Here is a 13,392-nt window from a genome sequence, read left to right on the forward strand (position 1 = left end):
CGACGGAACATTCTTTCATATTCTTAAATTTTTTATTTATGTGTGTCTGTGCACCATGTGCGTGCCTGGTGCCTTCAGAGGTCAGAGGAGGGTGTTGGATCCCCTAGGATTAGAGTTATAAATGATTGTGAGCCACCACACTGGAGTCCTACTTAGGTCCTCTGCAAAAGCATCGTGTGGTCTAAATCACTGGGCCACCTCTAGCCAACTGCTCTAGCCCCAGCAGAAGCAGATGCGAGCGCATATATTCACAGGTATGGAGGGAGCTATGAGAAAGAAGGAGACAAAGACGAAGAGGAGTTACTGTGGAAGGAGTCCAGTAGGTGGCATGGTTTTGGAAGTGTGGGTCTGAAGAGCGAGTTGATCAGGTAGCCAGCCTTCCGAAGCACACTCAGAGGGAAGACAGGAGACAGGAACTCCAGGCGCATCTGTTTTCTCGGTGGAGTTTCAGAGAACCGGCCAGGAGAGATGGTCCAGTGGATAAAGGTTCATCTCACCAAACCAGATCTCCTGAGTTGGATCCCAGTCCTCCACAGGGTGGAAGTAAAGAACCCACTCCTCCACAAGGGAGCTTCCCCCATTACTTATTTACCAAATAAGTAAGTAAATAAATAAATGTAACTTTATTTTAAGATTAAAAAAAAAAAAAAAAGGGTGAGCCTTTGTTGCTCCGGGGCGGGTTTGACCTCTGCACCGAGGAGCCTGTTGGTCCTAAATTCTTGCCTGCTCGCTTGGAGCGAGTGCGATCGCCCTGGGGCTTGAGTTCTCTGCAGTGGTTAGAGGTCCAGGACCCGGGACTGGGACCACGTACAGAATCACAAGAGGAAGGGGCGCGGCTCCCAGAGCCCCGCCACCACTCGAGACTCCCGCCCCTCCTCGGCCGGAGGTGGCGCCTCCCCTGCGGCGGCCGGGGACTGGAGGTGGCGTCGGGAGCTGGAGCCCGGGGCTCGGATGTCACTGGGTGATCGCCGGAACCCTGGAGCGCGTCTCGGGCTGGAGCCACAGGTACGACGCAGCGGGACCGGGTGAGGGGGCACACAGCACGCGGTCCACAGATCCGCTTCCCAGGAGGGAGACACGGACGGGAGGGTCGGGTTGGCGACAGCGGTGGCCGCGTAGCAGCCTGACCGTCCTTCTGTCTGGACCTTTCGACCGGGAGTCCAGACAGGCTGCGCCAGTGGAGTCGGGCCCCTGCGCACCTTTACTCTCCGGCCGGGCCTGGCAGGGGACAGAGCTGTCCAGGTGGCCCAGCTGTGGCAGGGACTCAGCGTACGCAGTGCCGTCCGCCTGGCGACCCTCTATTCTTGAGCTGGAGAATCTAGGTCCCTCCCAATCCCCGATCTTCCCGGATCATGAACTCCACAGAAAAGGCCTAGAAATACGCTGATCAGAGGCCACCCTCTCTCCTAGTGTCCCAAGCGCCCCTTTCCTCACCTCTTGGTGTGGTTCTGCTGCCCCTTGTGGTCCCCAGGGCTTAGCTCCAATCCTCTTTTTCACTTTGCTTAGAATTTGAAGCACCAGGTATGTGCTCTGCCCGTGGCAGTGACCATCCATATCCATGTGTCAGTCACACGCTGCTTTTTCTACCCCTCCTGGAAGTTGGGTCTCACCAGGGTCTGCTCAAGGCCAGCAGAGACTGTATAACCAGCCACTACATTGTAGAACAGATGTCGCAGAGGGGTGCACTGTCACCCATACCTTTGGGGAATAGGTAAGATAACCAAGGAGTTTGCCAGAAAGCTCACCCATCGGACCTAGCCTGGAATGCTAGGATTTAAGGTCTGAACGGGAACCCTGAACCTCTGACTCTAGGAGAGTCAGGGAGTGCAGTTACAGTCCCTCCAGGTACTGAGGGAAGGCTGGAGGCAAGGAGAGGCCTGCACAGGCCCTCACAGGAAGACAGATGGGAGGTGGCCCTTAAGAGGACAGTTTCATTCCAGATTAGCTTTGAACTTGTCTTTTCTCCTATACCTCTCCTGTCCCCTGACCCAGACTTACAGGCATCACCTTGGTGTGTTTTTGTCCACTGAAAACTGTCTTCATCGAATTCCCCAACAAAGCTTGACTGAAGTCCAAGCGGTTGCTTGCCTGGGTCCACCTTCACTCTAGGTCCATGCCACCTTCATCCCCCAGGGCTGGTGTTCCCACCCTCAAGAGCCCTGGTTCTGAGTCCTGAGCCCCCTTATTCCTTTGTTAGGTAACAAGTACCTTCCTCCATCCCCAGGATCCCAGTCCGTTTTTCTAGCAGACTCTATGCTGCAGTCCCTGCTCTGGGGACAAATGTGAACATTCTGTGTTGTCTGTGTGGAGGCTCCAAGGCCCTGGTGGTACAGCAGGTCCTACAAAAAGGCACAATATGGGAATTCTGCATGGACAGAAACCCAGTGCAATAGTATCCCATAGATAAGTTAGGGGCAATAAGAAAACGATACATGTACAGATTTAATGGTTCATTATAAATCGGTATTTTCATTCATGACTTTATTTAATGTGTATGCAAGTGTTAGTGTGAGCATGGGTGTCACAGTGTGTTATGGACACCAGAGGGGAACGTCAGGAATCCATTGTCACCTTCCACCTGGGTGAGTGTCTCAGTGAGGGTTTTACTGCTGTGAACAGACACTGTGACCAAGGCAACTCTTACAGGGACATTTATAGGGGCTGGCTTACAGGTTCAGAGGTTCAGTCCTTTATCATCAAGGCGGGAACATGGCAGCATACAGGCAAGCATGGTGCAGGAGGAGCTGAGAGTTCTACATCTGAAGGCTGCTAGTGGAAGACTTAATTCCAGACAGCTAGGAGTAGGGTCTTAAAGCCCACAGCCCCAGTGACACACCTACTCCATCAGGGCCACACCTACTCCAATTGACCCACACCTTCTAATAGTGTTACTCCCTGGGCCAAGCAAATACAAAACCATCACAATGATACAAGGTCTCTCTTGTTTCTGCTGCTACATAGTGTATTTGAAGCTTGCTGGTTCCCGTCTTCCAGCTGACTCTCGTTTCTACCTCCCTCACTGTAGGTAGGCTGAGATTACTGATGTGCACTATAGCATCTGACTTTTCAAAAGTATTTACTCTAGTGTATGTGTATGTGGTCAAGCACACACATACAATAGCCTTCAGAGGGCATTAGGTCATCTGGAACTGGAGTCACAGTTGGTTGTGGTGGGTGCTGGGAACCAAAGCTAGGTCCATGGTAAGAGCAAGCAGTGCTCTTAACTGTTGAGCCATCTGTCCAGACTCTGAATCTGACTTTTTATCTATTTATTTTTATGTATGTATGCGTATACCACGCATTCCAGAAGAGGGCATGGGATCCCATTCCAGATGGTTGTGAGCCACCATGTGGTTGCTGGGAATTGAACTCAGGACCTCTGGAAGAGTAGACAGTGTTTGTAACCACTGAGCCATCTCTCCAGCCCCTGGATCTGACTTTTTAAATGGATCCTGAAGCTCAAGCTCAAGTTGTTAGGCCTGCACGGTAGACAGCCCTGCCCAATGAGTCACCTTTCTGTCTCTTAAGCTGTTTTTGTTTTGTTTTTAAGATTTGTTTTTAGTTTAGTTTTTTTAATTTTTTTTACGTGTATGAGTGTGTCTTGCCTTCATGTATGTGTGTGTACTGCATGCATGTCAGGTGCCCGTGGAGGACAGAAGAAGGCATAGGATCCCCTGAACTCAGGTTACAGATATTTGTAGATGGGGACTGATAGATACAGATGCTGGGGAGTCAAATTGGGGTCCCATGGAAAAGCAGCAGGCTCTCTTTTTGTTTGCTTGTTTGATTTTTGAGACAGGGCCTTGGTTGGAACTTGCTATGTGGACCAGGCTGACCTCAAATTCATAGAGATCCTCCTGTCCCTGCTCCCCAAGTGCTGGGATTAAAACTGTGTACCACCATATCCATTGTAGCAAGTGCTCGTGGCACATCTCTCCGCCATCTTTACTTGTTTTTATCTGGTGATAAGAAAACCCTTTGTTGACACAGAAACTCACTAATAAATTTTCACGGTTTAATTTTGAAAAAAAATATTTTTCTTATTTATTAGTGTGTATAAGAGAGAGAGGGGAGGGAGGGAAAATGTGCCGACACTCATAACGCAATGCCAATGAGCATGTGGGATTGGTTCTTTCTCCCATAGGGGTCTCCAGGATCAGACTCAAGTTAAGTCTTGGCAGCCATTTTACCCATTGAGTCATGTCTCCAGGCTCAAAGGCTCCTTTGAGGAAATATCTTTGTATTTCATCACCTCTACTTTTTTGGCATGCCAACATGGCCAGGCATGAATGACGTATGCCAGCCCATGATGTGGGCTTAGAAAGATTAGGAAGAGTTGGAGAGCTGGCTTAGTCAGTAAAGCACTTATAAGAATGTGGACCTACCTTGAATCCCCAGCACCCAAGTAAAGAGTAGGGTGCTGTTACTGGTTGTGGATGGAGAGGCAGAGACAAGGGGATTCCTAGAACTCATTGGCCAGTTAGTCTAGCTAGATGACATTCAGTAAAAGAGCCTGTCTCCACCAGGCAATGGCGGTACACCTTTAACTATGCCAGCCTGGTCTACTGAGAGAGTTCTAGGACAGCTAGGGGGTATACAGAGAAATCCTATCTAGAGAAAGAAAAGAAGTCAAAGGAAAACAAAAGAGTCTGTCTCAAAAAGTCTGAACAGCCAGGGTAGACCTTTTAGAAGAGTTGACTATTCTCATAGGGGCGGTCATTCAGTAGCTTCTTGCCCTCCTGAGGTCTAGAGAGTAGAAAGCCTTTGCAAAAGGATCCCCAACCCTGAGTGTAAAACGTAACCAAGAGGGCTGGCATGAAGGATCACCCAGCATGGTCACATCAAGATGTCTGACCCTAGGTCTAGTGAAGGTTCACTTCCCTCTCCATTTTAGGAAGGCTTTATGCTCCTGGACCTACTCCCAGCAGTGTATAGTCTCCTGCTTCTCAGAGAGGTAGGCACAGGATGACCTTGAATTCCAAAATGTCTGGGAAGCTCAGATGAGCCTGCTTTCGGACCTCACCTTAATCTCTGCGCCCCAACCAAGCAGGTCAAGGAAGACAAACTTCCAACAGAGTTCACTGGGAGCCACAGATCCTCAAGCCTCAAAGCTGCTCTCAGCCAGTCCCAGCACAGCCACACAGGCTGTCCCCCTTGCTCTGCCTCCTGGCACTGGGGGAGAGATCAATTTCCAGCCAGTCCTGCTTGCCCGCAGGCTCTGTTTCTTCTGATAATGCATGAGTAACCTGTTTATACCCATGGTGCCCAGGGCCTCCTCACCCATTCTGCTGCCTTCTCCAGAAAAGACTAATAGGGAGGGGAAAAGGGGGGAGGAGAGGCGGGAGACAGGGAACCTCTTCTTTTCTACCAAGGCCACCCCTCTACCAACTCCCCACACCTCTGTCTGTTCTCTTGCTGTTCAGCAACTATTTATTTAACATTGACTACATGCCAGGGCTGGTGCCAGGCACTGGGTGACAAATAAGGGCAGGGCCTGTCCCCAGGAAGCAAAGGAGGGGGGTGAGAATGGGGAGAGGAAATGGCATACAATTGTAGAGTATGGGTGATGAGTGTCTCGGTGGAGACCCCAAAGAACCTCAAGACGTCCAGGCTGAGTTGTTGAGTGTAAGGGAGGTGGATGTCTGCTGAAGGTTCCTAGACAGAAGGCAGAGTTGCAGGCCCACCTAGTATATTATTCTGGAATTTATGGCACTTAAAGGTGACTTATTTCCCACTAGGACTTTGGGTTTTCTTGGAGAAAGAGGGACCATGGCAAGGGCCTTGGCCAGGGTTTGCCTCTAGGAAATTGATTTTGGCTACAGTGAGCTTGGAGGCTTGCCTAGATTCCAGCCAAGGCTCTGCCACTTAACGAACTGTGTGTGTCTCTGGGCCAATCAGTTCCTCCTCAGAACCGCGGGGTTCTCATCTGTTTTAAAAAAAAAAAGGCGCGAAGGGAGACGAAGACTAAGATGAATATTTATACTACCCGCTTGGACCAGAAACGGCACAGAATGGGGTGGACAGAATTGTGAAGCTGCCTCTGCTTCTGCCTTGCCTCTTGCTTCCCTTTTCTAGGCTCCTCTGTGATCTCAACGTTCTTGATCCTTGTTTATCAGGGAAAGATCACACAGAGACGCTAACAGAATGGTCAGGAAGCAGACTGGGTGGGACTGGGGTTTGAGCATGCGCCTGTTCTCAGCACCGCGGGAGGCGTGAGAGCAGAGGTGACTGGCAAGGGAGTGAACTTACTGAGTCAGAACCAAGGTTCCCAACACCCAGACTCGCGCGCTACATGGCCCATGCCTTCTCAACCTCAAAAGTTTCTCTACCATACTGAGGAGAAAGAAGATGCCAGGGGTTGGGGATTTAGCTCAGTGGTAGAGCGCTTGCCTGGCTAAGCGCAAGGCCCTGGGTTCGGTCCTCAGCTCCGGGGGAAAAAAATGCCAGAGCTAGGGACCGTATGACCAGAGAGGGAACATGTAAGCCCCCAGTTCTCCGTGGTAAAGGAGCCAGCAGGTTGTCCTAGCCCTTACCTTCACCCACAGTCCATCTGTGTTTTGATTTTTTTGGTTTTTGTTCTTTTCAGTCCCCACCAGGTCCACCAACTCCAGTTCCCAACTGTACAACTATGGAGACAACTATGGGTACTGGGAGAGACCGCACCTCTCAGGCCTCAGACACTGAAAGCCTGGACTTGCGACGGCTGTCCACTCGCGCCGACTCTGCCTACAGCTCTTTCTCCACGGCGTCTGGTGGTCCCGAGACTCGCACGCCGTCCCCTGGCACCGAGCGGCTCCCTTACCTAGACTGGGACTACGTGCGAGTGGTTTGGGGCAACCGATCCCCTATCTCGAAAGACGCCGTACCTTCAATGACCCAGGGACCTGGGCCTGCTGTAGTCGCTGGGCACAGTGACCCACGACCCCCAGAGGTTCAGGGGAACGCGGGACCACTAAGCAGACAAGACACCCCGCTGCTGTACGCGCTGACCGCGGAGGCTGAAGCTACAACACGCACCGCAGAGCCGCCCAGCCCGCCAGCTTCGCGGGCCGCCTACCGCCAGCGGCTGCAGGGCGCACAGCGGCGAGTGCTGCGGGAGACGTCCTTCCAGCGAAAGGAGCTCCGCATGAGCCTGCCGGGCCGCTTGCGTCCTGCACTCCCCGCGCGACCTCCCACGGGGCACGTGCGCTCCGCCTCCAGCAGCCAGGAGCTAGGAGAAGCGGAGCCGGCGCGCGCCGCGGTCCCAGCTCTGGGGGCTGCTGGCCGGGGGCATCTCGCCAGCCAGCAGCGGCTGTGCTGCTTCTCGGAGCCAGGCAAATTACATCGTGTGGGTTGGAGCGGTGGGCCCACGGGCGAGGGCTTGAGAGAGGCTTATTCCACGCAGGAGTTGCAGCGTGGGATGCACGCTAAGTCCAAAGGGCTGCAGGAGACTCAGTCCCTAAGCTCAACGGAGCTGAACTCCCGGTCCGCGAATCTTGCCAGTGCCCATAGACCTGCGGGTCGGAGTCAGAGTGTTTCAGGCTGCACGGGTTCAGAAAGGACTGTGGCCACTGTCCAGGTATGGAAGATAAAAGACGTCGGCGGTGGGGGAGGGCGGCATCTGGGAGACTATGTTTCAGGACGCTGTTTCCCTGTTCTAGGTTGTTCCTCAAAGAGCAGACACCCCCAGACCACCGCTTCAGACCAAGCTTTCCAGGTGAGAGACTTGGGACACTTTGGGGACAAAGTGTCAACTTTCACGGGTCTTCCTTTAAAAGGGGATCACGGGTCCTGTATCTATTACTTTCCCTATATTGAGACCAAATTCCTAAGAAAGGGGACTTAAAGAAGATATACTTATTTTCGGCCGGCTCTGGGTGGAAGAGAGTGGAGTCTGTCACAGCAGGAGGCAAGGATTCAGGGAGTGTGAGGCTTCTGGTTACACTCCATCAGGAAACAGATTCCTGTTGGTGCTCACTGCTCTCTCTCTCTCTTTCCACTTCTGTTCAGTCCTAGAACCCTAGTCCATGGGGTGGCACTGCCCACATTCAGTCAGATTACAGTCTCAGACACTCTCCTCACACGTTTACATCTTTCCTCCTCAGTGACACCTCTCTGGGAACCCCCTCACAGTCGGTCAGAGGTGTGTCTCGTAGGTAACTCCAGACCCAGTCAAGTTGACTAACCATCACAGGACAGTCTACCTGCCTCCGTCTGAGTCTTCTGACTGTCTTTTGCAAACTGAGTGTTCTGCTTGTTTCTCTGGGCAGTGGGAAGGGCCTCTTTCCTGGTCACTGTAGGCTCCCTGCCTCTAGGTTCTTGACTCAGAAGGAGGCTGCAGTGGTGTGTCCTGGAGAGGCTCTCCAGGCCAAACCAGCTGGCTGCGCTCGAAGAAACCCTGAGACCACGGTGTCTACTCCGGGCCCCTCCCTCCCTGACGATGAAGTGTTCCTGAAAGAAGCCAAAACAGCATCACCTCAAGATTCCCATGCGCCCCACGGGCTCCCAACCAGGTGAATCCCCTCTTGTGTTCAAGCACTCAGAGACACCTCCACACACATATACGTCTAGAAAAGGCCAGAGGGCTGGGAACTCTCTCTTGTAATGTCCTCGAGCTCTTGTCTGTGTCTGAGCCCTTTCTGATTCAGTATCCCTTCCACTTCCAGCACCTCCGACCGGCCGTCTGAAAATGGCTTAAGCAAAAAAGCTGGTCAGATTACAGTCTCAGCAGAGAGAGCTCTCCATGAGGTTCCAGGGATCGCAGGAGCAGACAACTGTTGGCAAGGGGTGAATGGCTCTGTGCATATCTCCAGACCTACAAGCCGTAGCACTCCCGAGACTACAAACGATGACACCCCAACCTTTGACACTAATGGGACCACTGACCCCTCTGCAGCTACAGAGAAAAACCCCCTCAAACCTCCCTCCGTCGATGTCTTGACAACTTCAGACTCTGAGACTCCAGGGTCCCCTCACCACGCTTCCCTGACCTGGGGCCAGCTAGGTTCCAAGCCTACTTGGCCTAGTCGGCATTTTGAGGAGCTGGTTCAGGAGTTGGCCAGACTGGATCCCTTTTTGAGTGATACTCTTGCCGCCCAGCCTGGTCCAGAGCCACCTCTGGGCCTGTTGGATGGGCTTTTTCCTGCCGAAGAGATCCGGAGCGCGATGAGGCCAGCCCGTGAGGAGGCTGGAGAGAAGGCGGGTGCATCGGAGGAAGGGTGAGCGACAGGCAGTAAGGACTCCTGATTCTGAGTATCTGCAGTCTAAGGCCGAAAAATTCAGAGAACTTTGACTTTGTCCCCAGGTCCTGTGGATGCCACTTCACCCAGGAACTGCCAACTTCCCAGGAGGCGTCAAGGTCTGAAAATTCTACCCCTGACCCTGTGCCTGACCAATCAAGTGGCCAGGGATTCCCAGAAGGAAACAGCACCCAGGCCAAGAAAGTGAGCGGGGGGGGGGGGTGAGGTGGGGTGGGTAGGGTGGATGAAGCTGGGTGGGCCCGGCAGCTTAGTGTCTGGTTGGAGAAATCCAGACTTGGCCCAGTTTTTGAATACTTAGACCCTCCTGGCAGGTGGAACTAGCCCGCCTCCTCCAAAAGATGCTGCAGGATCTTCACGCTGAGCAGGAGCGACTGCGGGGGAAGGCCGCAGACTGGACTCGACACAACGGAGCTCTGGAGGCTGCAGTGAGCCAAGCCTGCACTCCCCGGGAGCTGGAACGGTTCCGCCGGTTCATGACTGATCTAGAGCGCGTGCTTGGTCTTCTACTGCTGCTAGGCAGTCGCCTGACCCGTGTGAACCTCGCCTTGGCTAGGGCGGGCTCAGACAGCGACCCGGATGAGAGGGTAAGAGAGATTGAGGTTGGGGGAAGAGCAGGGTTTGGAGGGGCCTTTGGTCTACCGCCAGGATCATCCTGAGAGCAGGTGTTCATTGCACCCTCTCCCGGTGGTTTTAGGCCTCTCTGCTGCAGCGACTCCTGCTTCTGCAGCGACAGCAAGAAGACGCCAAGGAGCTGAAGGAGCACGTGGCTCGGCGGGAGCAAACCCTGCGTCAGGTGTTGGAGCGGGAGCTGCCCGCAGAGCATCTACGCTCCTATTGTGTGCTGCTGGCCGCCAAGGCCAGGATCCTGTCACAGCAGCGCAGCCTGGACGATCGAATTCGGTTCCTTAAGGAACAACTGGACACTATCTGGAGCGACCTCAGCCATCATCCCCTTTCTCCCAGACTATCCTGGGCCCCAGGAATCCGTCCTCTAGACAAACAACCTTTTCTTGCTACCCTTATCTAGTTACAGGTGGCGGAGGTGGGAACACTGTCCCAGGCTCACTCACAACTGGAGCCTTGCTTTATACAGAGAGCTTTCCCTTGAGGGACTAGGGAGGAGTCAGACCAGGCCTTCCCAGGACACACCTTCCCACAGTGTTCTCCTGTGACCTTATTCGATTTGTAATTATTTAGGAATTAATTTGTGGGTTTTAAAAACTGCAGTATTCAAAGCCTGGCCTGGAGGTGCTGTTGTAATCCCAACTATATGGGAGGCTGAGGTGGGGAGATTTTGAGGTCAAGGCCTATCTGGGCTACAAAGGAAACTCAAAGCCAGCCTGGGGGACCTAGGAGACTCTGCCTCAAAATAAATCATAAAAAGAGGACTGCAGAGATGGGAGGCGGGGGGGGGGGGGGCTGGAGGTGAGAAGCTGGAGAGACGGCCCAGGAGTTAAGACCACTTGCTGTTCTTCCAGAGCATTTGGGTTCCATCATCCATGCTTTATGACTCACAGCCCAGGCAGGGGATCTGACACTGTCTGGTTTGCACAAAGGTGGCACACATACACGCAAGCAAAACACTCCCAAATAAACAAATAAATATAAGAATAACTTAAAAGAGAAGGCTACAGATACAGCTGGGTTATGGAGTGCCCACTTGTCATGTGAGACCCTGGGGTCAATCCCTAGTACGGCATCAACGAAAACAAAACACGAGGAAGGATCACGAACCCTGCACGCTCCCCATGTGATGGCGAGTCCCTCTGTCAGAGTCGGTGGGAGACAGAAGGGTTGAGAGAGGAGAACACTGCAGCTTAAGGTGTAAACGAGTATCGCATTTTATTTTCTAATAAATTCTCTAATAAGAGCATGCATTGCTCGAACTCAACAAGGGAAAGTAGAGAGTGGGGGCCGGGGGATCTCCTTGGCAAACGCCAGCAGCAGTCCAGGATGACCAGAATGGAAGAGGGAATTGGCAGAGTCTGGCCCAGCAATGTCTGGGGAGACTGGAGAACCAAGTTAGAAAGCAAGAGGGGCTGAGGAGCACACCACTGCCCCGCACCACCCAGCAATTGCTAACTTCATCACCACCACAAAAGCTTAGGTCTTCTGCCAATGAGATGTCTTAGCTGTCAAAAGAATTTGCTGTGCAAGTCTGATAACCTGAGTTCAAACCCCCTAATTCCACAGAAGAACAAAACCAACTCCCAGAAGTTGTCTTTTGATCCAACACCAATGCTATGGCATCCACATACCCATGGGCAAACTCATGGTTTTGCCTAACCATCACAACCAACTATGCTTCCCATCCCCCATCCCTCAACCCCCCCCCCCCAAAAAAAAGTCCACTGAGTTTACAGTCTGTTATCAAAGCACTTGCCAGGTGGAGATGGGAGGTTTTTCTTGAGAACCATGAGTTACAACCTAGAGACTTTCTGTAAATGCCCCCCACACACAATATACACCTCAAAACACAAAATTGAGCTTATCCAGCTTTTGGTCAGAGACCAGTTCTGAATAAGCCAGACAAGAAGGGAACAGAGGGAGGGAGTTGAAGATGAGGCCTGAAGCCCCAGAAAGGCAGCTAGGACTTGCACTGTGTTTAGAGAAGGCCGACCCTGGGGCGGTATGTGATGGTCCAAAACACAGGACAAAACCCTGTGTGTGTGTGCAGCAGCCCCACGTACAGACGACCAGCTTTGCAAATTAACACGAGACTGTATCTTCAGTATCTCAGCTGCAGACATCAGAGATAAGACTATTTTCTCTCAAAGGCTCAGGGTATTTTTGGAACTTGGGCACATTAGAGAGCACGCGAATGTGTATTTAAAGCCAACAGACCTTAAAGTAAGAAATCTCTGCTTCTGGGCTTGTTTTCTGATGTGTATTGTCACTAAGTGCAAATGGCTGGGGGTTGTTAATGGCCGTATTCATACTAAAAGCATCAGTTGCAACAGTCGGGCTATTGAGCACAGAACAATGCTCTCATTGTGAGATTTTATATTTAAAAAAAAAAAAAAACACGCATGAGGCTCCTGCCGGGGCCATGGCGGGTTCTAACATTATGCTTTACTCTTGTTGCTTTGAACCCGTGGGCAGGGTCTGGGCACTAAGGTCTCTTGGAGGAGCCTTCTGCACGGAAGTTACTGATCTCTGCCGGTTGCCCTACGCAATTCCCATTGCATGCTTCTATTAGGATATTCTTAGAAACACATCTAACCTTGTCCATTCAGCCAATGGAAAATGTGTATTTCAGAGCACCTCTAGCTTATGGGTGGGGATAGGGACGAGTGCCATCTTCGGGCTAGACCAAACCTTGGTTCTGCGCCAGGTTTTTCCGAACGGAGGATAAGGAGATTTCTGTGCTCAACCTGACAGTTTTCAAGAACCCCCAATTCCAGAGCTGATCCTGGTGTCCGGCCTGGTCTTGTCTCCTTCTTGCCTCAGTTTTTAACCTGCCCAATCGGTGGTCTTTTTTGAAGGCACTTGGGAATTCACAGCAGAGGTTCTGTGTGGGCGTCCCAGACTTCAAGAATTCCGGGGTACCAGAAACCCGATGCGTTGGCCCTGCGGTACATCGCCAGCAGATGGCACTGTTCCCTTACCGTGGACGCTTCCACCTACACTGGCCATCGGCAGACTGGGAAACGCACAAGCGCCAGGGTAGCCACCAGAACTTGGCTTGTCTCTGATGGACAGTGTCCCTGTTGGTTTTGAAAGCTGAAGCTGAGCCTTTTGTTTCTGTCGGAAAGAAATTCGGGCTAGCTACGAAGGAAAAGGCTACCTTGCCTTTCACTACCCCCAAGCCATTGTTGACTAAATGAGATGTGCCGAGGAGGGAAGCTGGGGATGTGGGCGCAGAACATCCATCCAGGAATGTATCTGCCCGCCGCCTCCGCAGCTTGAGCAGTGATTCGGTGTTGCTCTCGCCCTCGGCTGCTGGAGGCGGCGCCCTGGGCCTTGCTGGATGTTTGGCTTGGGCTGTTGTTGCTGGGCAACAGGCATCACCGCGGCCTCCGGCTCATTCCGCCCCCTCTTGTTCCTCCTCCTCCTAAGAATTTAATTGGTGTTCTTTTTACTTTAATACTGTAAATTGGAAATGGAATGGGGAAGCTGTGTTCTTTGGCACCCCAAGCTGTCGAGAACATTC

At 52.3% G+C, this 13,392-nt stretch overlaps 1 protein-coding gene across 2 annotated transcripts; it reads left to right on the top strand.

Annotated features, from left to right (window-relative positions):
- The first annotated feature begins 362 nt into the window (after window positions 1-362).
- On the top strand, window positions 363-13,224 carry Shroom1 (shroom family member 1). 2 transcript variants are annotated; one of them, XM_006246367.5, is made up of 8 exons: window positions 363-1,005; window positions 6,587-7,558; window positions 7,641-7,696; window positions 8,295-8,492; window positions 8,646-9,197; window positions 9,284-9,422; window positions 9,551-9,823; window positions 9,934-13,224. In XM_006246367.5, exons 1-8 carry the CDS (start codon window positions 952-954, stop codon window positions 10,264-10,266), a joined length of 2,577 nt encoding a protein of 858 aa, XP_006246429.1. In that variant the 5' UTR covers window positions 363-951; the 3' UTR covers window positions 10,267-13,224. The 2 variants fall into 2 exon arrangements, with proteins under 2 accessions (XP_006246429.1, XP_038943120.1); XM_039087192.2 differs by having other exon boundaries at window positions 368-1,005; window positions 9,578-9,823.
- Window positions 13,225-13,392: the final 168 nt, after the last annotated feature.

Source organism: Rattus norvegicus, chromosome 10 (assembly GCF_036323735.1).
Source record: "Rattus norvegicus strain BN/NHsdMcwi chromosome 10, GRCr8, whole genome shotgun sequence".
Taxonomy (NCBI): domain Eukaryota; kingdom Metazoa; phylum Chordata; class Mammalia; order Rodentia; family Muridae; genus Rattus; species Rattus norvegicus.